This window comes from Aquarana catesbeiana, linkage group LG04 (genome assembly GCF_042186555.1).
Source record: "Aquarana catesbeiana isolate 2022-GZ linkage group LG04, ASM4218655v1, whole genome shotgun sequence".
NCBI lineage: Eukaryota > Metazoa > Chordata > Amphibia > Anura > Ranidae > Aquarana > Aquarana catesbeiana.
This window is the reverse complement of record NC_133327.1, coordinates 173,314,562-173,340,925: the sequence shown is the minus strand read 5'-3', so window position 1 is coordinate 173,340,925 and position 26,364 is coordinate 173,314,562. Positions and strand designations below refer to the sequence as shown.

The 26,364-nt window shown below is 43.9% G+C and overlaps 1 protein-coding gene across 1 annotated transcript in view; it reads right to left on the bottom strand.

Moving 5' to 3' along the window:
* Positions 1-3,444: 3,444 nt before the first annotated feature.
* FAM124B (family with sequence similarity 124 member B) overlaps positions 3,445-26,364 on the bottom strand; it is a 42,549-nt gene continuing 19,629 nt past the window's right edge. The window contains exons 3-4 of the mRNA XM_073625941.1: positions 23,485-24,213; positions 3,445-4,151 (exon numbers count right to left, since the gene is read on the bottom strand). Of these exons, the coding sequence (XP_073482042.1) occupies positions 3,606-4,151; positions 23,485-24,213 (1,275 nt within the window). The 3' untranslated portion in view covers positions 3,445-3,605. The remainder of the gene's footprint in view (positions 4,152-23,484; positions 24,214-26,364) is intronic.

Sequence of the window (26,364 nt, the reverse complement as noted above, 5' to 3'; positions counted from 1 at the left end):
GAGCAATTCCGTAAGTACTACTCATCGTTATACAACTTAGACTCTGCCTCCGCTCCCCCTCCAAACCCCCTTAGATATACAAACTTTTTTGGATAAGCTCAATCTCCCTACGTTCAATAAGGAGCATCACCTTAGCCTCTCCTCACCGTTCACCGAAGAGGAAGTTGCCAAAGTGGTAAAAACACTACCGCTACATAAAACCTTGAGTCCAGACATATTCTCGAACAATTAATATAGAGCATTCTGGACGCATCTAATCTCCCACCTTACCTACTCCTTGAATAATATTGCTGAGAAAGGTTCCTGCCCCTCAGAATTCCTAGAATCTGTCATAGTCACTATCCCTAAACCGAGAAAATCCGTAAGAATCAGTTGTTCAAAGATTCCTTAATAAGCCAGTCCACTTCTCCACAGGGCTGTGATTGGGCGGCAACCAGAATCAACGCATTAACATTTTGAGAGTGATTGGCATTTCCCTGGATAGTCATCAAACAGTGTGGAGGTGGTGAGACTAAAGGGGATCGCTTGATTATGTCATGAGCTATATAATGTTTGATACAAGATGTTTTAAATGTGAGTGGACTGGGTATTGTTTTTATATTAAAGATTGAGCTTTACAATATTACACTAGTGGAGCCTTTCTTTTTCCTGTACCCATGCATATGCACCTTTTCTACAAGGAACTGTGGAGAAGTGGATTGGCTTAATAACCTTCCTGGCGGTATGATTATGTCAGATTTTTGATGTTCAAAGCGGTACAATGTTTCGCATGGAAATTTGGCGGGTTTTTTTGTAGGCCTGTAATTCTTAGGAATAACTCACTTAAATCTGTCCAAACAAGAGTCTATAGACAGCCCGGGTATGATAAAGTTTGAAACACAAAATCATAAATAATATAATATAATAAATAACTATAAATAATTATCAAAAATAATAATATAATAATAATAAAATGTATTCAATAATGTAATCAACTCAAAAACACTGAAATGTGCTCAGTTGTAGAATTGTCACTGTCGTCATTTTCAGTGTTTGATGACAAATTTCCCCACACATCACTATTGCTCAATTCTGCAAGTGTTCTAATTTACTATCGCTGTTTTCTAGCTGGTCTAAAACCTCTTTTGATGTAAAGGGATGGTTTTGGTTGCTATGGACATTCTCCAGTTTCCCGGCAGAAAGAACAGTGTATATAATATAAAAGTGCATGCAGGGCACTGGAAAAAGCACTAGGGTTAAAAGGGAGGAGAAATAATTTGATACAGTAATGTAATCTTACAGTGTACTGTATGTGTTATGTTTTTTGCACCTTTTGAATTTGCCGCGTTGCGCCGCTTGTAGGAAACGGAGCCCGGCATACAGTACATCGGGCGGAAGACATAGCCGCCACACATGGCGGGGGGACATCGCAGGATCCTGGGAACAAGGTAAGTAACTTTTCCTGGATACTGCGATGCGATCCCGAGTGTGGCTCGGGGTTACCAATCTTGGTATGGAAAAGTCACCCCAAGCCACACCCGGGAATACTGCTAAGAAGGTTAAGGAATTTTTGAACAACTGATTCTTATGGCTTACTAGCCAAACCATGAGAGTGGTAGGCAAATAAATTTGGTGAGTTTCCATCTGATGGGAGTAGGTCTAAAGCAACACATACGGTGGTGGATTACGATGTTTTTTCTTAATTAGGACATCACTGGAAATATCAACATATTTATTTCATTAAAGAGGACTGCTATTGGACTCTTGTTTTGTTTTTCTTTTTATGACATTTTAATTTTAATATTTTTATTTTTTATAATTTCTTTGCACATGGATTATTATTTATATTTGATCATTACATTTTTGTATTGAGCACTGAATTAATTCGGTGTTATTGTCGCGTTACTGTGAATTTTGCTATATGTATGCACTTTGGTGTGTATATATATATATATATATATATATATATATATATATTTTTTTTTTTTTTTCACTAGTTTTGATATTTATGGTTGTAAATAGCAGCATTGGCTGTCATTTTTCTTTGTTATTTGAAGCGCGTGAGATCACTATTATATACTTGCATTGCTGTTATTAAAAATATCTTCTATAACGTATACTTGGCAATTGTACCATATGTGACAGCCTGTGAAGACCTTAATATAAAAAAAACATATTGAAACTAACAAAATGGCACTCTCTAGATGTGCAAAGTTGATAGAGACATCCCCAAAAAGACTTACAGATATAATTGCAGCAAAGTATTGACTCAGAAGGGCTGAATACAAATGCACATCACACTTTTCACAGATTAATTTGTAAACCATTTTTAAAACCATTTATAATTTTCCTTCCACTTCACAATTATGTGCCACTTTGTATACAGGGGTTCAGCAGGGCACTGTACAGGAGGTCAGCAGGACACAGCACAGGGGGGTCAGGAGGGCACAATATGGGGGGAAAGGGGGGCAGCAGGGCACATTACATGGGGTGCATAGCAAGGCACATATGGAGCACAGCAAGGTACATTACATGGGGGCAAAAGTGCACATTATGAAGCAAAGCAGGACATATTACTTGGAGGTAGGCAGACACATTATGTGGCACACAGCAGGGCACAGTATGGGGCAGAAAGGTGGGCAAATCTTGGGGAACAGCAGGGCATATTACACGGGGATAGGAGAGCACATTATGGTGCACAGCAGGGCATTTTACACGGGGGGTAGAGGGCATATTATGAGGCACAACAGGGCACACAGCGAGGCGCAAGTGAACACAGCAGGAAACATTATGGGGCACACAACAGGGTACATTGCTATAGCAGTTTCCTTCACGTGCAGTGTAGCATGGGAAGCAGCTGTAATGACACCTCTTGTAGTGCGCTGCTCCCTGCTGACCCTGCCTCTCCTCTTGTCCATCCCAGGTGATGTCACATACAAGCACCTGGGGTGGACAGGAAGAGAAGAGAGGCCAGCGTGCCACGAGAGGTCTCATTATAGCCACTTTCCTTGCTACTCTGCATGTGTTGGCTAAGCAGGTACCTTATCTACCCGTCAGCTGCCTGTGATTGACAGAAACCCCTAGGAATTTCTCATGGAACCCCGGTTGAGAATCCCTGTCCTAGAGACAATACTGAGGACTCATGGAGTGAGGTAGCGGTATAGAGGGATGACCAGGGGAAGTGCCCAGCAAAGCCTGGTCAGTGTCTAATCGCCTGAAGGTCCCAGCCTATAGCCCAGGCTTTGTAAATACCAAGCCTGTGTCCTGTATTGTACAATTAAGATATATCTTCATCTCCCTTAATCTTAACATTTCATGAAAAAGTATTTGATCGAACAAATGATTTAGTAATACTGTACATGTATATGGTTTCTATAAGTTGCTGTATGTCATCCATCATCAAAACCACGTGGATTGTCTTAGTAAATAAACCCACAATGCATTACACACAATAAAAGACGTACACATTGTAACAACCTTTTAATATACCCTTTAACAAAGCAATTTTATTCAATTAGCATGTGTAATTACTAATCCTTTTAACAAAATGTTCAAATGTCAATATTTCTGTTGTGTTAATGGTTTTCACTCCTGTGGCGTAAGATGGATAACACAGCTAGTTAACATCAAATAAAAAATTCCTCTCTAAGTTGCTTGCCATTGCTATGGCATCCATGAGATCTCCTCGAGTGAAGTATCTTGTTGCTGATGTAAACTCTTTTGTTCTCTGTGACAGCCGAAGGGAATTTGGAGTCCCCCTCTGTTGAGGTTAAATATTTAGCATCTTTGAAACCTGCAGCAAAGCAGAGTTTGTGTTCACAAACTGGAATATTCTGTGGATCCCTGGACAGTCTGTAAACAGAGACTGTCTGATGTCTCACTGTCTCATTGTGAACTCTGTGTCCAGTGTCTACGTTTGTCTCAGTCTCATCTGGTCGTAGACTGGGTCTACAGCCCCTGTTGACTATGTGGCCAGTTTCTTTTTGATCGAAAGCTGTGCAAGATACTTGAAAAGGTTTTAAGTCTTTCACTTTTATAAGCCCAGTTTGCTTCTCTTCCTGCGTGCCTTTGGTTTGTTTAGCCAATGACAATGATTGAGCAGTGAAAGCATTTGATTGGGGCTGAAAAGCAAGTGTTCCATCACCTGGGGCCACCCAGCTGTTATCAGCGACCTATTCACAAAAAATTATGTGAAATACAGTTCTACAGTCAACACATTACTTACTGTATATATAACCATGAACCAAAATCGAATTGCCTCATTGCACATTAACATGTACAGCACTTTTCACTTCATATAAACTTTTTTTTTTAGTACCTACTGAAGAAGGGTGATAACACTTAAAATAGTTTCTTATTAGGTAAGTACCCAGGCTGCCCATGTGGATCTCCTTCTGAAAAATGGTAGTTGCTTGTTTGTTATACTGATCTTTTAGCCTCAGTATGGAGAGTATACTGTATGCTGTCTAGGGGTTCTGGCTTAACTTTCTGCATTTTTGTTCTAAGTAAGTGATTTTTCATATACAGTATTGAAGCTAGAGAATTAGAATAACAGCCAGGCAACAAGCTTCTTTAACCTCTTGCTGCCCATGTAAGGCATATGTGCGCCAGCAAAATGGGTGAGCTTTAATGCCAACATCCCATGCATATGCATCTATTGGTTAATCGGTCAATTATAAAACAGATTTATTAAAGTAGATTTGATAAAAAATAGATCATGAAAAATTGCAAAAACCTGACATAAGGTAAAAGGACAATGCTGTCAAAACCAGACAACAAAGCAGCTGCAGACACCCTCACATCCACCACATACTCATGCAATCCGAAGGCTGAATCAAAGAGGCACCAGTGCAAGTGGCTGCACATGGAGTATGATGTAGTTTTTACCACAGTTGGCCACTCTATGACTTCAAAAGGTAGTGCAGGGCCAGACGTGATGTGGAGTATATAAGAAATGGATGGCTGAATCCACTGAAACAGAGTCCATCAGTGGTGCATTTGCATAGTACAGCCATAGGTACAGGTAAAGGCTAAATGGGGTCTCCGCACAGATGTGTTGAATGGTAGCCAAACAGCTAACCAGGCTGTGTAAAGCTGGATGGGTGCAGATAGGAGCGGAGTGTGCACAGTATCTTGCTAGGAGGCCTGCTACATGTGGGTGAGTTGGTGTCCTATGGACAGTATACACAAAGTAAGTCAGTGCGAACTCACCACTCCCCAGCCGCACTGAAGGTGCCTAATGCCTCATGGACAGAATCCACATTAAGGTAGTTCACCAAAGCACTCTTCATTCGTTGCTGCTCTGTGTGTGCAGTGTCGGTCCACAGGTAGAGAACGTGGGTGTAGGAGTCTGCAGGGTCTGGTCTAGGAATGGACATCGCAAGGTAAATGACGCGTGCTAAATGTGATGTCCATTTCTAGACCAGACCCTGCAGATTCCCACACCCACGTTAGCTACCTGTGGACCGACACTGCACACACAGAGCGACAACGAATGAAGAGTGGTCTGGTGGACTACCTCCATGTGGATTCTGTCCATGAGGCATTAGGAGTCTTTAGCAAGGCTGGGGAGTGGTGAGATCACAGAGACTTACTTTGTGTATACTGTCCATAAGATACCGACTCACCCACATGTAGTCGGCCTCCTATCAAGATACTGCACGCACACCAATCCTATCTGCACCTGTCCACAGTCCAGCTTTACACAGCCAAGTTAGCGGTTTGGCTATCATTCAGAACACCTGTGCGCATACCCCATTCAGCCTTTACTTGTACTATGCAAATGCACCACTGATTAACTCTGTTTCAGCAGATTCAGCCTTCCATCCCTTATATACGCCACATCTTGTCTGGCTCTGCACTACCTTTGTCTTAGACTGGCCAACTATGCTTAAAACTACATCATACTCCATTTGCAGCCACTTGCACTAGTGCCACTTTGATTCAGCCACTGGATTGGATGAGCATGGTGACGGCTGTGTGGTCTGTGTGGGTGTCTGCAGCTGCTTTCTTGTCTGGTTTTGACAACGTTGTCATTTTAATTTCTTGCTAGGTCGGAGGTTTTTGCAATTTTTCATGTTCTATTTTTATCATATTATCCCTTAATAAAGTTGCTTATAATTAATCGATTGATCGATCCTCTCTGAAGGTGTCTTTGTGGACCATTAGTCCTCCTTAAATATATGCTAATATATCTGGAGCAGTGGTTCTCAACTCGTGTCCTCAGGACCCACTAACAGGCCAGATTTTAAGTATTACCTTGGGAAGATGCAGACTAGAATACTGCAATCACTAAGTAGCAAATTATATCACCTGTGATGTATTTCCAGTTATCTTGCAAACCTGGCCTGTTAGTGGGTCCTGAGGACAGGAGTTGAGAACTACTGATCTAGAGCATCACGCTACCATCCACTCCCTGTTTCTATTGTATTGGGGGGATTTGACTTTGTATGGGGTGATGGCACATAAGATAGAGTTTGAGGTATCCGATTCCTTATAGGATACTCTCTTCTATATCTCCAGCTGAGGTGATGACAGTGATTTTTATCTTTTTCTTTATGTATACTATGGGTGTCAGAGCTTTGTATGCTGGGGGTGTGCTCACTGTGCACTCCCATCACAGCAACCAAGCTGTCAAAGACAGCTTTTAGTCCATACTGATGACTGGGAGTTGGCGGGACCAACTCTCAATCATGTAACCACTGTGACAGCTAATTACAGTGGTCAGATGATTGGTCAATTCTTTCCACGCCCGAGCATACAGACCCTATTAAAAGTGATGCTGAGGCTGGGCAAAAAATGGTTAAAATGACATCAATAATAGCATCCTACATATTTTCCCTATGAAAAATCTTTTCATAAATCTATGTTGTGAGATAAAAGGTCTGCAACCAATCTACTCATTGAACACATAATGTGTCTCTATTAAGTGTCCTTGCAGCTATAAGAGTCTTTTCACATGGGCTTGTCTGCTTGGCGGACTCCACTTGCTTATCAGGGGGGATCGAACCCCCAGGTCTGTCCCCGCTCACTGTGCTGAGATGGACCTGTCAGAGTCCCGCTCACCTCTATGGGGAGATCCGATGAAAATGGACCGCCTGTCCATTTTTATGCGATCCACCAGATGGATGGAAAAAGAAAGTCACCGTCCATCTGGATTTTCACAGATTGGATAGCAGCAGGTGTCAGCGGACATGTCACCGCTGACAAGCGCTGCTCCATAGGAGTGAATGAAGAGTCCGATCAGGTCCGCCTGAAAATAGGATTTTTTCGTCATGCTTACCTGCAAAATCCTTTTCTTTGAATACATCATGGGACACAGAGTTAGGATAATATTCATTACCTGCTGGGTTATACTTAATCTCCAGGTGAATGGACACTGGTAAACCAAAGGTCTTTAGACAGGAAGTAATCCCCTATATAACCCCTCCCATACAGGAAGCACTTCAGTTTTATAGCAAGCACTGAATCCTCAAAAAAGAGGGGAGGGATCTCTGTGTCCCATGATGTACTCAAAGAAAAGGATTTTACAGGTAAGTATGAGGGAAAAAATCCTATTTTCTTTTTCATACATCATGGGACACAGAGTTAGGCTAATATTCATTACCTGCTGGGACGTCCCAGAGCAATATACTTGAAGGGAGGGAGACACCCTGCCAAACAATAGCCATCAGACCTTATACGGCAGCTTGCAGTACACTGCGGCCGAAAGCCGAATCCTCGGCTGCTCGAACATCCACTTGATAAAATTTTGTGAACATATGCACTGAAGACCAGGTAGCATACCTTACACATCTGAGCCACAGATACCTGATGGCGAAAAGCCCAAGAGGTTCCTACACCCCTGGTAGAATGAGCTCTCACCCTAAAGGGAGGAGCTTTACATTTCAGACCGTAGGCCTGAATGACCAATTGACGGACCCAATTGGCAAGGGAGGCTTGGAAGCTGCCTGTAAATAAACAAAAGTTAAAGAGGGTTTACAATTTTTCTTAATAGCACCTGGTGTTCTCTAATGGGCACAAATTGACCGTATTGCAGTCCCGCCCTGCTGAGATTCACCCAGTTCCACCGTATATTTGGGGTGTTTCCAAAGAAATAAATACTTATTGGAGACCCCCAAATTTCTGTTGTCCTCTGAATTAATTGTAAACTAGCAAAAACAGATTGTGTATTACACACAGCAGCAATTCTTCAAAGAGGACAGACCGGATATATAGCTATTAATCAATTTATTGATTATCCTAGTAACAGACTTTGCCAACTAAACTGATAAGTTCACAAAGTACATCGATACAAAAATACAGACGTGCAAAACAGTATACCTCTAATTCCAAACCACATTAAAAAGACCTAATGTCTGAAGAGGATTAGCGGTGGCCACCATTAAGCGTGTTCACCTTTCATACCTCATTCTCACATGCACATACATACATCAATCCCGATCGATCAATTGATCAAATGTGATTGCTGGTATGGATATCCTGAAGTACAAGGGGAAAAAATAATGGTTGTTGTTTAATAGACCAAAAAAGTCAATGTTGCATATTCAAGATAATAATTTGTCTTCAGTATTTGTAGGTAAGAAATATTTGGTTAGTATTGTTGCAATGTGGAATGTTCCTTTTTAAATCCCTCTTAAATGTCCTGTTGCAGAAACAGCTTCCGTATTATGTAATATAAGTAAAGAATGTTGCTCAGTGACACATAGTATCTGTGTGAAGTGTAGCATTAGAGTTAATTTAGTTACATATAGAGGGATGCATTAACAGCAAGCAAGGGACTTTGTACATCTCACCGTCTCTTGTGCTTACTGGGTAATTCCCGCTGTCGGCATCTAGACAGGATCGCTGTGATCAGCTGTTTTCCGTCACCGCCGCTGCAGGGAATCCACAATTGTTAGATGTAAAAGTCAGCCGTTCCGGGAGATATATTTCTCTCTGTAGGGCTGTGTTTTTATCTTCCGCTGTAGTTGCTGCAATGTTCGGTCTCCAAGCAGGGTTGGCAGAACAAAGAGCTCTGAAGAAGCTTGCAAAAGCGAAACATGTAAGTATCAGGTTCATGTAGTAACCGTAAGAAGGATAGCGGGACCACCAACCGCCTACACAGCCATACACGGCTTTTTCTTCCCCTTCCCTCCGTTCCTCCAAATCCCTTTGGTCTGCCAACCCTGCTTGGAGACCGAACATTGCAGCAACTACAGCGGAAGATAAAAACAAAGCGCTACAGAGAGAAATATATCTCCTGGAACGGCTGACTTTTACATCTAACAATTGTGGATTCCCTGCAGCGGCGGTGACGGAAAACAGCTGATCACAGCGATCCTGTCTAGATGCCGACAGCGGGAATTACCCAGTAAGCACAAGAGACGGTGAGATGTACAAAGTCCCTTGCTTGCTGTTAATGCATCCCTCTATATGTAACTAAATTAACTCTAATGCTACACTTCACACAGATACTATGTGTCACTGAGCAACATTCTTTACTTATATTACATAATACGGAAGCTGTTTCTGCAACAGGACATTTAGCCCTCATGCACATGGACGTTTTAAAAAACGAGCTGTAAAGCTAGGTTCGACGCCTGGAAAAACCGGCGTTAAAAACGCGATTTTTACCGCGTTTTGCATTAGCGTTTTTGCGCGTTTTTTCGCGTTAGCGCTAAGAAGCGTTTTTTAATGAAAAACACATCTCTCAGCTATATACACTCCCAAATTTCCCACAATGCCACAGAAACCAAAGAAAATATGTTAATGAGCATGTGTCGGTGCCATTTTGGTAGGAGAGAGAGAGGAGAGAGTGTTTCAGAGTGTTTCAGAGTTTTCAGTATTTTTAAGTATTTTTCTGAGAAATATGGATCTGTCATGCAAAAGATCGATGAGGCAATCCTTCTGATTATTTTGCGGAGGCAGCGGAGAATGAGACAGGAGGAGGAGAGAAGCAGCAGATGTCGATTTTGGGTGCATCCAATGGTATCCAATCGGTTTTCTACGGGGTACTTTGGCAATATTTATTCCCAACTGCGCTCATATCCAACAAAGTTCTTCAACTTTACAAGGATGTCAGTGCCGCTCTTTGATGACCTGTTGGAGAGGCTCAGGCCAAGGCTCACAAGGATGGACACTGTGATGCGTAGCTCTGTGTCACCGGAGGAACGGATGCTAGTGACACTCAGGTAAGTGAATACACATATGGGAGGAGGGGTTAGGGTTACGGTTAGGGGTTAGGGTTAGGGTTAGGAGTTAGGGTTAGGGGTTTGGAGTTAGGGGTTTGGGGTTAGGGTTAGGAGTTAGGGGTTAGGGGTTAGGGGTTAGGAGTTAGGGGTTAGGAGTTAGGGGTTAGGAGTTAGGGGTTAGGGTTAGGGGTTAGGGGTTTGGAGTTAGGGTTAGGGGTTAGGAGTTAGGGGTTAGGGTTAGGGGTCAGTGTTAGGGGTTAGGGTTAGGGGTTAGGGTTAGGGGTTAGGGTTAGGTTTAAGGGTAGCGTTAGGACTTATGTTTATGCTTTTCTCTTTCAATAACTAAATTTATTATGTTATCTTAGGTTCCTTGCCACGGGACAAAGTTATGCTTCCTTGCATCACTACTTCCTCCTTGGCCTCTCAACGGTCTCAAGAATAATAAAGGAAACATGTGTGGCAATATGGGAGGAATTGCATAACGTTGTAATGCCAGAGCCAACCGAAGACATCTGGGAATCAGTTGTGGACACTTTTTGGGAAAAAACTCAGTTCCCAAATTGTATAGGAGCCCTTGATGGGAAACACATCAGGGTGAAGAAGCCTCCCCACTCTGGATCTTCATATTTTAATTATAAAAAATATTTTTCGGTGGTCCTCCTGGCATTGTCCGATGCACACCTCAAATTTCTGTTTGTAGATGTGGGAGCATATGGAACCCAAGGTGATGCCCGCATATTCCGCGAGTCGGCCTTGGGACGTCGTCTACATGAGGGACGACTCAATATTCCTGAAAGCAGGCCTCTACCCTGCACTGAAGAACCCAGCTTGCCATTAGTCATGGTGGCAGATGAGGCCTTTGGACTGGCTGAAAATCTAATGAGGCCATACAGTGGCACTGGTCTCAGCCGACAACAAAAAATTTTCAATTATCGGCTCAGCCGTGCACGCCGTGTTGTTGAATGTGCATTCGGGGTGTGCACGGCCAAATGGCGAGTTTTGCTGACAAGTATGCAATTGGATGTTGACAACGCCATTAAAGTCGTCCTGGCATGCTGCGTTCTGCACAATTTTCTGCGGGACAGTAACAGAAATAATGTTGAACAGGAGCCCATTAGACAACTTCAGAGGGTTCAATTTATGGACTTGCGTTCAACTGCACGTGTCATGAGCATTCGAAACCAATTTGCAGAATTTTTTGAATCCCCTGATGGAGAGGTATCATGGCAGAATGATTATATCTAAAAAATATTTGCAATACATCTACCTTTGCTGTCTTGTGTTTTTTGAAATAAAGCATTTCAAAATTGAAGTTTGTTATTTTTTGGTCCATTTGTCAACGATTGTTCTACAGGTCAATTTGACTCTGCCTTCGGGGTAAGCCTAGGCTAAGCCCAAAAAAGAGCAAGCTTACGCTTGTCCGAAGGCAGAGTACGATAGAGTCCTTTGCACTCTGCCTTCAGGGCAAGCAGAGTGCAAAGGAGTGCTGTTGTGCATCATATAAAAGACAAATTGAACACATTTATTTTTAATCAAAAAAAAAAATTAAATAAAGGATTGGGATCACAACTGGTATTTCAAGAAAAAAAAGAATTTATTTTGGGATCACAACTGGTGATAGGTGGTGGTGGATGGTTGATTGCATTGGGGATGTGGGGATTGGGGACGGGGTAATGGTTGGGCCTGGCGATCACTCCCAAAATCCTGCTGGTAGCGGGGTAGAGGGTATGAGGGCTGAAAATGGGAGGTGGAAGGTGGAAATTCACCATACGCTTGCAGGTTATGGTATGAGGTCTGGGACGGCATAGGTGGTGGTTGGCGTTGAGGAGGGGGCTGATAGTGAGAGGGGGGTGCTAGCACTGCTGAGGTCCCAGGGGCCATTGGGGGATCATGAGAAACATTATATGGATCGCATGGAGGTGGCCTGCCACTTAATTTTGCATGTCTGTATTGCATTGCAATAGCGTACATGCGATCCATACAAAGTTTCTCTTGGTCTCCCCCAATGTCCTCCAGGATGTGGTAAAGGCTGCGGCAGAAGCAGGCGCGTGGGTTATTGGTGTCTAAAAAGGCATCCATACTGCGCCTCTCCTGCCGCACTTCCTGCAGCAGTGCTAGCACCCTGTCATCAGCCTCCGGATTATAGCCGCCCCTCGCCTGACGTCCACGCCCACGGCCACGACCGCGCTGCTCTCCACTTTGATGACTGGCAGGAGACGGTGTTTCCACAGCCCTCGATTCCTGCAAAAGAACAAAAATGTTTACATTGACATGTACATGGACAGACAGACAATGAGATAGACAGGCAGACCGAAGCAGTTACCTCATCTGTGCCTTCAACACCTCCCTCGCTGATCGGTCGTGGAGATCCACTGCTGGTCATAGGACTGCTTGGTCTCTGAACCTCAGCATCTTCCTCATCGACCTCTCGGAGTCTAAAATTAGAAGAAGTTGTCCTGCAAACAATACAAATTGTATAAACGTAACTACTTTAGCCCGGACCATTTTTTTTTATTAGTAATGGGGGAGATCAGCGATTTTTAGCATGACTGCGACAATACGGCCGACACATTGGACAATTTGGACACATTTTTTGAAAAATTGTCATTTTTACAGCGATCAGTGCGATTAAAATTGCAATGATTGCAAATTTTTTTTTTATTAGTAATGGGGGAGATCAGCGATTTTTAGCATGACTGCGACAATACGGCCGACACATTGGACAATTTGGACACATTCTTTGAAAAATTGTAATTTTTACAGCGATCAGTGCGATTAAAATTGCAATGATTGCAAATTTTTTTTTTATTAGTAATGGGGGAGATCAGCGATTTTTAGCATGACTGCGACAATACGGCCGACACATTGGACAATTTGGACACATTTTTTGAAAAATTGTCATTTTTACAGCGATCAGTGCGATTAAAATTGCAATGATTGCAAATTTTTTTTTTATTAGTAATGGGGGAGATCAGCGATTTTTAGCATGACTGCGACAATACGGCCGACACATTGGACAATTTGGACACATTCTTTGAAAAATTGTAATTTTTACAGCGATCAGTGCGATTAAAATTGCAATGATTGCAAATTTTTTTTTTATTAGTAATGGGGGAGATCAGCGATTTTTAGCATGACTGCGACAATACGGCCGACACATTGGACAATTTGGACACATTTTTTGAAAAATTGTCATTTTTACAGCGATCAGTGTGATTAAAATTGCAATGATTGCTAATTTTTTTTTTTTATTAGTAATGGGGGAGATCAGCGATTTTTAGCATGACTGCGACAATACGGCCGACACATTGGACACATTTTTGGAAAAATTTTCATTTGTACAGCAATCAGTGCGATTAAAATTGCAATTACATACTGTAAAAATTACACTGGCATTGACCTATTCCTCTCCCTGAGACGATCGCCGGTGTGCCCACGGACATTGAGTCCGCAGGACCCGCGGTCGGACTCATGGACCTCAAAATGGGAAAGCGCGCTGCCAAGGCGGCAACTTAAAAGGGACGTACAGGTACGCCCATTTGTGCTGCCGTGCCATTCTGCCGACGTATATGTACATGTGGCGTTCTGAAAGTGGTTACAATAGCCATGGAACATACTGCCTGAAAAGCAATGTACATAGGCAAATATATGAAAAAAACTTACGGTCTGGTATGGCTCTGCATATTTTGCCTTAGGAATTGAAGATTGCTGTGGTATACATGTTTTTTTTTGGTTGGCGCTGGTGCTCCGCTACGTGCCGCCTTGTCTTCGTCCGTGAGGTCCCTCCTGACACGGTCACGTAGGGACTTCCAGCGGCGCTGCATAATTTTGCCTAAAATAACATGGAAAACAAAGGGTTAAATATGCAATCTTCATTTACATTACACACAAACAGATCATGCATTCAAGGAAAATAGACTTACTTATCTCCTTTCTTTCCGCATTTCTCAGTTGTTCCCAGCCAGGGGTAATGGCAGCACTTATGTCCTCCCAGGCTTTCACCTTCCGGATGTGGTCTCCATGCAGTGGATGTGCCACATCCCACAGTTCTGGATGGGCCTATACCGCGCTTATTAGCTCCACTTGTGAGACTGCACTAGCCATCTTCAAGCCAATATCACCACAGTCACACGGCTGTGCAAAGGACTCTTGGGTAATCTAATGTCCAGACAGGAAATTCCTGTTTTTACAGAGATTACAGTGTCCAATCATCTATTTTTAACCAAAAACCGCCGGAGCTAAAAAACGCGAAAAAACGCCGCGGTCGCGTTTTTGCGCGTTTTTCCGCGTCCTGGGTTTTTTTTACAGCTTAAAAACGCCTAGGCCATTTGCAGCTCAAAAACGTCTAGGTGGGCATGAATCCATAGACTAACATAGACAGGCGTTTTTAAGCTGTAAAAAACGCTAAAAAACGCGGCTGTAAAAACGTCCGTGTGCATGAGGACTTAAGAGGGATTTAAAAAGGAACATTCCACATTGCAACAATACTAACCAAATATTTCTTACCTACAAATACTGAAGACAAATTATTATCTTGAATATGCAACATTGACTTTTTTGGTCTATTAAACAACAACCATTATTTTTTCCCCTTGTACTTCAGGATATCCATACCAGCAATCACATTTGATCAATTGATCGATCGGGATTGATGTATGTATGTGCATGTGAGAATGAGGTATGAAAGGTGAACACGCTTAATGGTGGCCACCGCTAATCCTCTTCAGACATTAGGTCTTTTTAATGTGGTTTGGAATTAGAGGTATACTGTTTTGCACGTCTGTATTTTTGTATCGATGTACTTTGTGAACTTATCAGTTTAGTTGGCAAAGTCTGTTACTAGGATAATCAATAAATTGATTAATAGCTATATATCCGGTCTGTCCTCTTTGAAGAATTGCTGCTGTGTGTAATACACAATCTGTTTTTGCTTGGAAGCTGCCTGCCCTTTCTTGGATCCTTTTGGTTAAAAAAAAAATGAACAGTCTGATCCTCGGATCTCCGCAGATCTAGACAAATAAACCTTGACTGCCTGGACAATGTCCAAGATATGCAGTCGTCTCTCTTCCGCCAAATGAGGCTGAGAGAAAAAAGAAGGCAAAATAATGTCCTGATTTAAATGAAAGGCTGACACCACTTTTGGCAAAAAGGATGGAACAGGTCGTAACATGACCCTGTCATGGTGAAGGATCAAGTACGGCTCCCTGCATGAAAGGGCCGCCAGCTCCGACACCCTTCTAGCCGAGGTGATAGCCATTAAGAAGGCTAGCTTGCGTGACAGCAAGTCTAGTGGAATTTCCTTGAAAGGTTCAAATGGTTGTTTTTGTGTAACACAGATAGCACCAAGTTCAAGTCCCAAGGACACATAGGTGACCTAATGGGGGAAGCAAGCGAGTTGCCCCCTGCATAAAGGTTCAGACCAGTGAATGGGAAGCTAAAAGCCTTTGGAAGAAGAATACTTGATTTGTTGTAGCCGTATTAGTGCAATTGTGACAGAGAAAATTGAGTACTGTCCGTGATACTTTTTTTATTTGCACTAACATACAATTTTTCAGGACAAGCTTTCGGGGTATGTCCCCTTCTTCAGGCTATGTTTCCACTATTGCGTCCCCAAAGTCGCGCGATTTTGCCGCGATTTTTTACCGCGATTTTACCGCGACTTTTTACCGCGATTTGAAGCAATGCCTGTATCTATGGACCTCAAGTCGCATCAAAGTGGGACCAAAGTAGTGCAGGGACTACTTTGAAGTCGCTGCGACTTGAAGTCGCACAGATATGAACGGTACTCATTGGAAATCATGGGAAACAATTTGTCATGCGACTTTTCAGTCCCAAGTCGCATGAAAAGTCGCACTAGTGGAAACAGAGCCTTAAGGTCCAAGCAGTACTGATTCACATTCTGCTTAAAAATTTGTGAATCAGTACTGCTTGGACCTTGAAGAAGGGGACATACCCCGAAAGCTTGTCCTGAAAAATTGTATGTTAGTGCAAATAAAAAAAGTATCACGGACAGTACTCAATTTTCTCTGAAGAAGAATACTGATAGGGCTGAAACTTGACCTCTGATTGTACATGTACTCAAGGCCAATTTGATTTTCACAGCTGACTGTAGAAAAGAAAATTCTCCCAATCACGTATTTCTGAGGATGACATTTTTTGGCTTCACACCAAGCAATATAAGTCTTCCTGACCTTATGATAGATCTTCCTAGTGATAGCTTTTCTAGCATTCACTAGGGTAGACACCACTGGTTCTAAGATGCCACGGTCCTTTAACACCCTGGCTTCAATAGCCATGCCGTCAAATTTAGAGACTGCAAATTGGGGTGGAATGTAGGACTTTGAGACAGTAGATCGAAGCGCCGTGGAAGCACCCATGGCCTGTCTATTGTCAGTCTCACAATCTCCGGTAACCAGGGCCTTATGGGCCAGGCTGGTGCCACCAAAATAACTGGAATTCCCTCTCTCCGAATGCTGCGCAACAAATGTGTAAGGAGAGGGATCGGAGGAAAAGCATAAACCAGGGACTACTGGCTCCATGGAACTACCAGAGCATCTGCTCCGATTGCCAGAGGTTTTCTAGTTCAGGACATAAACTGCTGTAGCTTGTTGTCAAACCTGGATGCCAGTAGGTCGACCTCTGGCCATCCCCACTGTTGGCAAATTTCCTGGAACACCCCTGGGTGTAGGGACCATTCCCCCGTGCAGATCTGCTGGCGGCTGAGATAATCTGCCTTCCAGTTCTCTACTCCCAGGATATGGACTGCCGATAGAATTGGCACATGTCTCTCTGCCCAGGCTAGTATGTGGTTCACCTCCTTCAGAGCTGAACAACTCCTGGTACCACCTTGGTGGTTTATATAGGCCACTGCAGTGGCATTGTTGGACTGAACCCTGATAGGGCAGTCCTGAAGCTCCACCATCCATGACCGTAGGGCCAGTTGTACTGCCCGTAATTCCAGGACGTTGGACAGGATCTGTTCTGTCCTTGACCATTTCCCTTGAGCTGTGAGCCCCTCTAGGGTCGCTCCCCAGCCTGAAAGACTGACATCTGTATTCAGTACTCTCAAAGTTACCAGGAGGAACGATCTTCCCTTTCGCAGGTTCTGATCCTGGAACCACCATTTTAGGCTTAAGCGTGCCCGAGGAGATAAGAACATTGGATAATCCAGGGCTTGTCCTCTCCTGTTCCAAGCCAACAAGATGTCTTGTTGTAGAGGCCTGGAATGGAACTGGGCATAGGGCACCGCCTCGAATGAGGATACCATCCTCCCTAGAAGACTCATACAGAGCCAAATGGAGGTTTGTCTGGTGCTCCTTACTGACGCACCTGATTCTTCAGAGCGCAGATCCTTGCGGGTGGCAAGAATATTCTTGCTTGGACCGTATCTAGGATCAGACCTAAATACTTTAGACCTTGAGCTAGTTTCAAGGCTGACTTTTTGGTATTTATGATCCAGCCTAAGCTTTTCAAATACTGCAAGGGGTCATCCAGATACCCAAGCACCAGGATCCCTTGGGCCCTTAAAAGACTCAGTACTGGTGCTAGGACCTTTGTGAACACCCGGGGAGCTGTAGCAAGCCTGAAGGGTAGAGCCACAAACAGAAAATGACGTTCCAATACTGCAAATCGCAGGAACCTCTAATGAGGCTGAAAGATAGGTACGTGTAAATACGCGTCCTTTATATCGATGGAGGCTAAAACATCTTCCATCTGGAGCGAGGCTATACCTGAGCGCACAGACTCCATCCGAAAGGACTAGATTAGTAGATACTGGTTTAGGAATCTTAGGTCCAAAACTGTGCCCTGTGACCCCATTTGGTTTTTAAAGATTCGCTCCTTCAGATACAGGAACCTGTACAATCACTCCCTGATGCACTAAATGATGTAGTGCCTGAAGCAATAAGTCCCTTTTTGGAGGGTCCAAGGGAACACTGGATCTTAAAAACCTCTGAGGGGAACTCCCGGCAACTCCAGCTTATAACCGCAGGATATAATTGAGGTGACCCACTTATCCTGAATTATTGTTCTCCAAATGTCCGCACAGTGCAGCAGCCTTCCACCCACCTGCTAGAGTGGGGGCGTCTCCTCAAAAGAAGGGCTTGGTGCTGGGTGTAGAAAAATTTCGGACCCAGGGCTTTTTCCTCCTGGTTAGGCCTATTAGGCCACTTGACCTGATCCTTTACGAACTGGCAGATACCAATTGCTGCAACAGCTGGCTGAATAGAAAAGGAAGCCTTTAATAATGACTCCAATTTCTTGTCAACAGGGTCTTTCATGCCCTGTATGTCATCTACCTGGACAAGTTAAGTTCTTGTTTAAGGAAGAGACTGCTGCACCTACAGCTGGCATGCTCCCTTTTTTTTAAACTTTTCATCCATGGGTGATAAAAAGGGAAAACCTCTTAAGAGGAACAAAATCCTGTCAGGATGTTCCCAATCAGCATACATCTCCTGTTCCAGCAGGGGGTGTAGGAGAAAGCCTGTGCGGCCTGAAGAGGCCTCAGGGATCCCAAGAGGACCAGAGGGGCTCAGTCACCTCTGCTTTTTTTAAGAGGCAACTTAAAGGTAGAACGAACCATTTCTATCAGAGTCAGGATGAAAGCCTCTGTGACTGAGAGGCAGACATCAACTGGATATCTTTTTGTCCAGATTGCTCGGAAGCAGACTCCTCCGCCAGGCCCTCCACAGAATCCTACGCTTTTATCTCTTCCCCATTGTCAACCCATTCCTGCTCCAAACTAGGAGGCTCCAGGGAGGGGGATCTGTCACGCTTCTTGCCACCCTGTGGGATGGAGGCAATCAAGCCAGCAATCATGTGCTCTAAGCCAGCTAGGGCTGAGGACAGTTCATGAATTAATGAATAAATGACCTGTATAGCACTGCACATGCGAACTGAATCGCCTCAAGGTGCTTTGTCCATCCTGTGGGTCCAGCTTGTTAGAAGAGGTAGGTCTTGAGTTTCTTCCTGAAGGCCTGATGGTTTTCTTCCATACGGATGTTGGTCGGTAGAGTGTTCCATAGCCTTGGTCCTTGGACTGTGAATCTTCGTTCTCACTTCGATTTGTAGCGGGATTTGGGAACGTGGAGGAGGTTTTGGTAGGTTGATCGAAGACTGCGATTAGTTACGTAGCATTTTATTTTCTCGCATATGTATTGAGGCACGTTTCCATGTAGGCATTTGTGGGTGAGGCAGAGGGTCTTCAATGTGATCCGATCCTTTATGGTTAGCCAATGTAGGCTCCTCAGGGATGGGGAAATTGATTCCCAGGGTTTTTTTTCCTTTAAGGGTGATAAAGGGTGAAGCAGCAGCATTGACTGTAGGCACAATACCAGATAGGCGCAACGGCTCAGATTGCCCTGAAGCCTCTGGTCCCTCAGGGGATACAACACTAGGGATACGACTAGGTTCATCAGGAACTACTGATGACATAGGTGTGCCCTTCCCTGTAGTGTTAGTCCCACCCCTCTTTTTTGAAGACAGTTACTAGTAACAAAAAGAGAGCACCTGGGTGTAGTATTAACACACCTCCAAAGGGAAACTGTTTAATAGGGCTCACCAAGCCCCTATGCAACAATCCTTCTAAGCACCTTAGCCTGCCAAGCGACACTTGGTGACTCATGTACCCGGGTAAGGAGAAATGAACCACTGTAAGTGCCTGTTCAGAGTCTGCTCTGTGTCCCACAGCTGCCTTCTGGAAGCACCGCATGCTTGGCATAAACAGCTTAAATAAGCTGGTCGTGCACCGGGAACGTTCTGTGCATGCGTGCGCATGTACGTGCATGGTGTCGGCAAACGGGCATGGCTGTATTCGCATGTGACGCATGTACTGCGCATGTGCGGCAAAGCTGCATGCACCATGGCCGCTGAACAAACTGCTAAGTCCAGCAGCACTTTTGCAAATGCAAGTGTGCCATGGCCGCCAAACAACAACTGCTGAGTACAGCAGCACTCTTGCGAATGCACGTGCACCATGGTAAACCAAGGCAAAATGGCGCACCGTCGTGCGCCATTATACAGGTAAAAAACAGGCAGACACAAGCAAAAAAGGTACACTTTGCAAACACCCAGAGCTAGCCCAAAACTCCCCTGTATGGTCACCGCACACGGGTGTCCAGCCTCTAGCTAGCTTGACTGATTATTACAATCACTGGTACACCCCACAATATTAGAATAAAGTGGTTTCACTTATCCGTCCAAGCGCAGGAAACTAAGAGCCCAAACTTCACCCATCTCGGCGGGTTCCTGTCACTTAAGGACCTTCAAGGACTGGGTACCCTTTTCATGTTTAGGGTCCACTCCCTTGGATCTGTACAGCACCCTGCAGGAATGCCTTAGTGTCGTGATGTCCAGGATTCCACTTCACAGGGTCCAGTGCTCGGAGGCCGCATAACAGGCAAAACCTCGCAGGATCTTGAGTCTTATTTGCGAGGCTCGGGTACCATTTATCTAAGCATATAAAGCCTGTGTCAAATGGATCTGATCGGTCAATCCCTTGATTCATTTAAGAAACGTTTGTGGGACTAGAGACCTGGAGGTCAGAACTCAAACAAACCGTGCCATCCACCATGCAGACACTGGTAAAAAACTGAAGTGCTTCCTGTATGGGAGGGGTTATATAGGGGATCACTTCCTGTCTAAAGACCTTTGGTCTACCAGTGTCCATTCACCTGGAGATGAAGTATAACCCAGCAGGTAATAAATATTAGCCTAACTCTGTGTCCCAAGATGTATGAAAAAGAAAAACCGACAGGCGGACCTGTTTGGAAAGCCAGTGTGAAAGGGGCTTAAGGGTAGATTTAGACATGTGTTTAAATCTCCCTTGCCTCTGAAGCCCAGTCTGTGTTCAGATTGCACTTCAGAGGCTCCGGACAGGGGGTGGGGAGGCATAGCATTGCTGTTTCAACCCAATTTTTGCCAACAAACATGCCGCAACAGTGTGCATTGTACGTGGTAATGGGGCATTTGCAGCACTTTTTAATTTACTTAATTCATTCATGCATTCAGCGGGCTTGCCATCTGCCAATTACTACAGGTCGTGTGTTTGCCTCGGGTGCGAACAAAGGCACTGCACCAGCGACATGTAGACACCCCCTCTGCTGCTTTATGCAGCTTAAGGGGGGGGTTGGCGGACTTTATTTTGTTAAAATGTACAATTTCACTACAAAAAAAAAGTATTAATGCCTCCTTTTAAGTGACCCTATCACTAACAGGAGGAAATGAAAGTAAACCCAGCCTGTAAAAGGGGATGATGTATATTTACCTTTGAGGCCATGTCTTGAGTTTCAGTGTTGCTGATGTCTGGCTGCTGCTTTCCTATACTTGTATACAGAAGTGTTGGATACCTGCTTCCCTACTCCACACTGTGGTTCCTTCCACCAGCCCCTATGTCACTACACAGCATCCCCTACATGAGTAGTGGATGTATAAGCCAGCGGGAGGAAGCAACAGTTATTTGGCACATCAGGAAGTGTCAGATACCATCAACACCTGGACACAACATTTCTCATCCAACAACTCCAACAGGATACTATAGGATATAGATATAGATATATCTATATCTATATCGATATAGATATAGATATATCTATATCGATATAGATATATATATTTTTTTCTTTACCTTCATCAGGCTTCCAAAACATTGTCCACTATGTCCACAAAGCCACCCACAAAAAGAAACTTCTGTGATGATCATGGGAAATGCATTCCATTTTAAATGGGCTGCCTATCTTAATGCGAGGTAACTGGTATGCACTAACACATTTTTTTTCACCATTACAGCACTGATACATGTGGCCTAGTAAGCCGTATTTCATCCAATTACATAACAAAACCACCTGTTCTATAAAGCATGCAGGCTGTCTGGTACATTTAAAAAAAAAACCTTGCCCATCTGGCTACTCCCCTGCATTCTAGAACCAAAGAAGGAACATCATAATTAAAGAGGGCCTATTATCAAAGATTCATCAATGGTCCGTAGGGTTCAATATTGAGTTGGCCCACCCTTTGCAGCTGTAACAGTTTAAACTCTTCTGGGAAGGCTGTCCACAAGGTTTAGGAGTGTGCCTATGGAAATGTTTGACCATTCTTCCAGAAGCGCATTTGTGAGGTTAGGCATTAATGTTGGACAAGAAGGCCTGGATCGCAGTCTCCACTCTAATTCATCCCAAAGGTGTTCTATTGAGTTGAGGTCAGGACTCTCTGCAGGCCAGTTAAGTTCTTCCACCCCAAACCCACTCATACATGTCTTTATGGACCTTGCTTTGTGCACTTGGCCAAATCATTTGGTGGAGGGGGGATTAAGGTGTGGGGTTGTTTTTCAGGGGTTGGGCTTGGCCCTTTAGTTCCCATAAAGGGAACTCTTAAGGTGTCAGCATACCAAGGCATTTTAGACTATTTCATGCTCCCAACTTTGTGGGTGGCCCCTTCCTGTTCCAACATGACTGCGCACCAGTGCACAAAGCAAGGTCCATAAAGAATAGATGAGTGAGTTTGGTTTGGAGGAACTTGACTGGACTGCACAGAGTCCTGACCTCAACACAGTAGAACACCTTTGGGATGTATTAGAGCAGAAACTGCGAGCCAGGCTTTCTCGCCCAACAACAGTGCCTGACCTCACAAATGCACTTCTGGAAGAATGGTCAAACATTCCCATAGACACACTCTTAAACCTTGTGGACAGCCTTCCCAAAAGCTGTTATAGCTGCAAAGGGTGGGCCAACTCACTATTGAACCCTGCAGACTAAGACTGAGAAAAGTTCATGTAAAGGCAAGCGTCACAATACTTTTGGCAACATAGTGTGGAGGAAATTGACTGGCCTGCACAGAGTCCTGACCTCAACCCGATAGAACACCTTTGGGATGAATTAGAGCAGGGACTGCGAGCCAGGTCTTCTCGACCAACATCAATGACTGGTCAGAATGGTCAAACATTCCCATAGACACAGGCCTAAACCTTGTGGACAGCCTTTCCAGAAGAGTTGAAGCTGTTATAGCTGCAAAGGGTGGGCCAGCGCAATATTAAACCCTACAGACTAAGATCCCAATAAAGTTCATGTGTGCGTAATACTTTTGACAATATAGTGTATGTCTACAGGCAAATCAATAAGCACAGGACTATGTTGTTCCCATGAAACCTGGCTTGTCAATAACTTCAGAATGAGGCTGGCCACATTTACAGTAAACTAGAAGGCCCCTTTAAAAGGCGCTTGCTCTGGCTATACTTTGATTTATCCAGGCAGTAAGTTGTTGGGTTGAGGGGGAAGGGGAGTACACAGGATAAATGGAACGTATATATAGAGGTTTATAAAACTGGGGGAGAGCTAATTACCAAGAGTAAGATTCTGTTGCCATCATAATCTTGGGTTTGCCATCGCGTGTCACTAATTGGGACACACGGGTAGGGCAACAAAGGAACGAGTTGTCCTATTGCTTGTATAGTAAATTGCAGAGCACAGGCATCTTTCACTTGCACAGAGACCCCTGGGGGCAACTGCTTTAGTGAGAGTTGTATGGATATGTGCTTGGTAGAACGTAAAACAAAAATGCAGAATCCAAACTTCTGGCTGGTTGCCTCCACACTCAGAATTGTTTCATAAAGCCGCACTGCATCCTCATAGTTATCACAACTACAGTACAGGGTTACTCTCAGGATCTCTGTGCCATAGTGTACCCGGCGTATTCCCCAAACTGGCGTATGCACATCCAGACAGTAAAAATCGCATTCATTTTGACTGAATGAACAGGATTGTCCTAGTTTAAGCTCAATATTGACATGATCCCATGGTGGTAGCTGGAAGAAGCTTTGCAGTAGAGAGATCCTTTCTTCACTGAGGTCTTCACGGAGGAAAAGTGTCACCGAGATCCCAGGAAATTCAAACCTTCTCTTCCGATACTCATATCTTGGCACTGGAGCACCTTTTTCCGAAACCAAGAAGAGGGGAGTATCTACATAAAGGTCTTGCAATAGTCGGTCAATTGCTTGTTGGAATATTGCAAAATCTCCTTTACTAACAAGCAAGTGAATTGTGACAGGCAGGACAGCATGTTGGGCATCCATCTAAAAAAAGAAAAAAAAAAAAAAACACAAGGAAAAACAAAAATACAAGGAAAAACAAAACACTTGTATGAAACTGATCATCATACCAATCCAGGATACAAAAACATTGGGCCTGTTCATTTAAAAAGATGGTAAGGTACTGCTATTCCTTTAAAGTGGAACTGAACTTGGGCTTACAAAACATTGCTGGCAAGCAGATTTTTATTGCAGAAGAAACTGTGGGTTGGTTTACAAAAGGCAAACAGGCAGTTTATTTTGCAAGGATATTTTTTTTCCCTGAACTAAGTGAATGAGGTGAAGCTCTGCTGACGACCATTATCCAGTCACATGCAAGAAAAATTACATTTTTTAAAAATGATTCTTTGCATACGATCTTGTTTTGTTCACAAAGTGAATTTTCTCTATGCTGAGGGAAAATTCCCTCGCAAAACAGAGCCTATTTGGCTGACTGCAAGCAATGTTTTTTGTGAATGTACACGAGTCGTGCATCCACAGCTCTACGTACACTCCCGACATCAGTGTTTTATGCAGCACACAACACACCTCAAGGCAGCGTTATGGTGCGAGCAAGGAAATATGTCTTGGCAGTCAGCCTGTGTTATTCTATGCAGATCAGTGCAGCTCAACTGACAAGGTGTGAACAAGCTCTAATTGGTATCCAGGGGCATTTTATGCAAGCAGTGGGCCTGTGTAGTGGAACAAATGTTTGACCCTCCTGAGTAAGAAAAATAGAGTGTGGCACAGCAATAAATGGGTATGGTTTTTATTGTGCTGAATATTGGCTGTGGCTAAAAGGGAAGCAGGGTTCGGTAGTAAGTGAGGCAGAGTTCAAATATCAGTAGGAAGTGAGGCACAGGTTAGGGCTCATAAGTAAGTGACGCAGAGTTCAGAAATTGTCTTTTCCTACTGAAGAGTTCAGGGATTATTAGTAGGTGATGCAGAATTTAGAGATCAGTAGGAATTGATGCAGAGGTTAGGGATCAAAAGTAAGTGAAGCAGAGTTCAGAGATCAGCAGGAAGTGATGCCAAGGTCAGAGCTCAGTAGTAAGTGATGCAGAGTTTAGAGATCAGTAGGAAGTCAAGCAGAATTCAGAGATCAGTAGGAAGTGGCGCAGAGCTCAGGAATCAGAAGTGATGCAGAGTTCACGTCAGTAGAAAGTGATGCAGAGGTCAGAGATCAGTAGGAAATGAGGCAGAGTTCAGAGATCAGTAGGAAGTGACAGAGGTCAGTGATTAGGAGGAAGTGACACAGTGGTCAGATCAGTAGGAAGTGATGCAGATCTCAGAGATTAGTAGGAAGGGACGCAGAGATCAGTAGGAAGTGACACAGCGATGAGTAGGAAGTGACGCAGAGATCAGTAGGAAGTGACGCAGAGATCCGTGATCAGTAGGTAGTAATGCAGAGGTCAGCGATTAGTAGAAAGTGATGCTATGCAGGCAGCAGCTGTGGGTTCAGCTCCCCTGGGCTCCACCACTAACAGTCAGGGAGTTAACTTATGTTCAGCCAGCTTCCTTGCCCAGACAAGGAACTGACATCTCCCCACGTTGTGCAATCTGTGAAGCCCTCCCTTGGGGCCTGTGTGCACTGCATACATTGCACCCATGGATGATACCTCACTGTTGGTAACATTATTTTAGCCACATTGATCTATTTTACACATACTGTGTATCTAAAAATTAAAAGGACTATACACTCCGTTTAAGGTGAACACTGCACGAACAACTCACCAGTAATGCACCATACCATACTTTAACCAAGAAAGACTTAGTTAAGCCCCATACATACGACAGGACTTTGTACAAACTTTCCCTTGGATTTTTGTACAAAGGGCGTTGGCCAAAAGTTTGTCTTGCATACAGACGACAGGACTTCCAGCCAACTTTCACCAAATCACGTGGTTTTTCAGCTCTTTACCACCACCCTTTGGTCAATTTCTGTATTGTTGTCTGATATTGTGTCAGTCTCGCCACTTTTATTGGCGAGATTGACACCTTGTTAGCCAGGTTCACACTGGTGCGGGGATCCGACTTGGATCCCCGCCAATGCCAGGCACTGTGTTTGGTATGAATTTTGAGGGGGAACTCCACGCCAAATTTTAAATAAAAAACCGGCATGGGTTCCCCTCCAGGGGCATACCAGGCCCTTAGGTC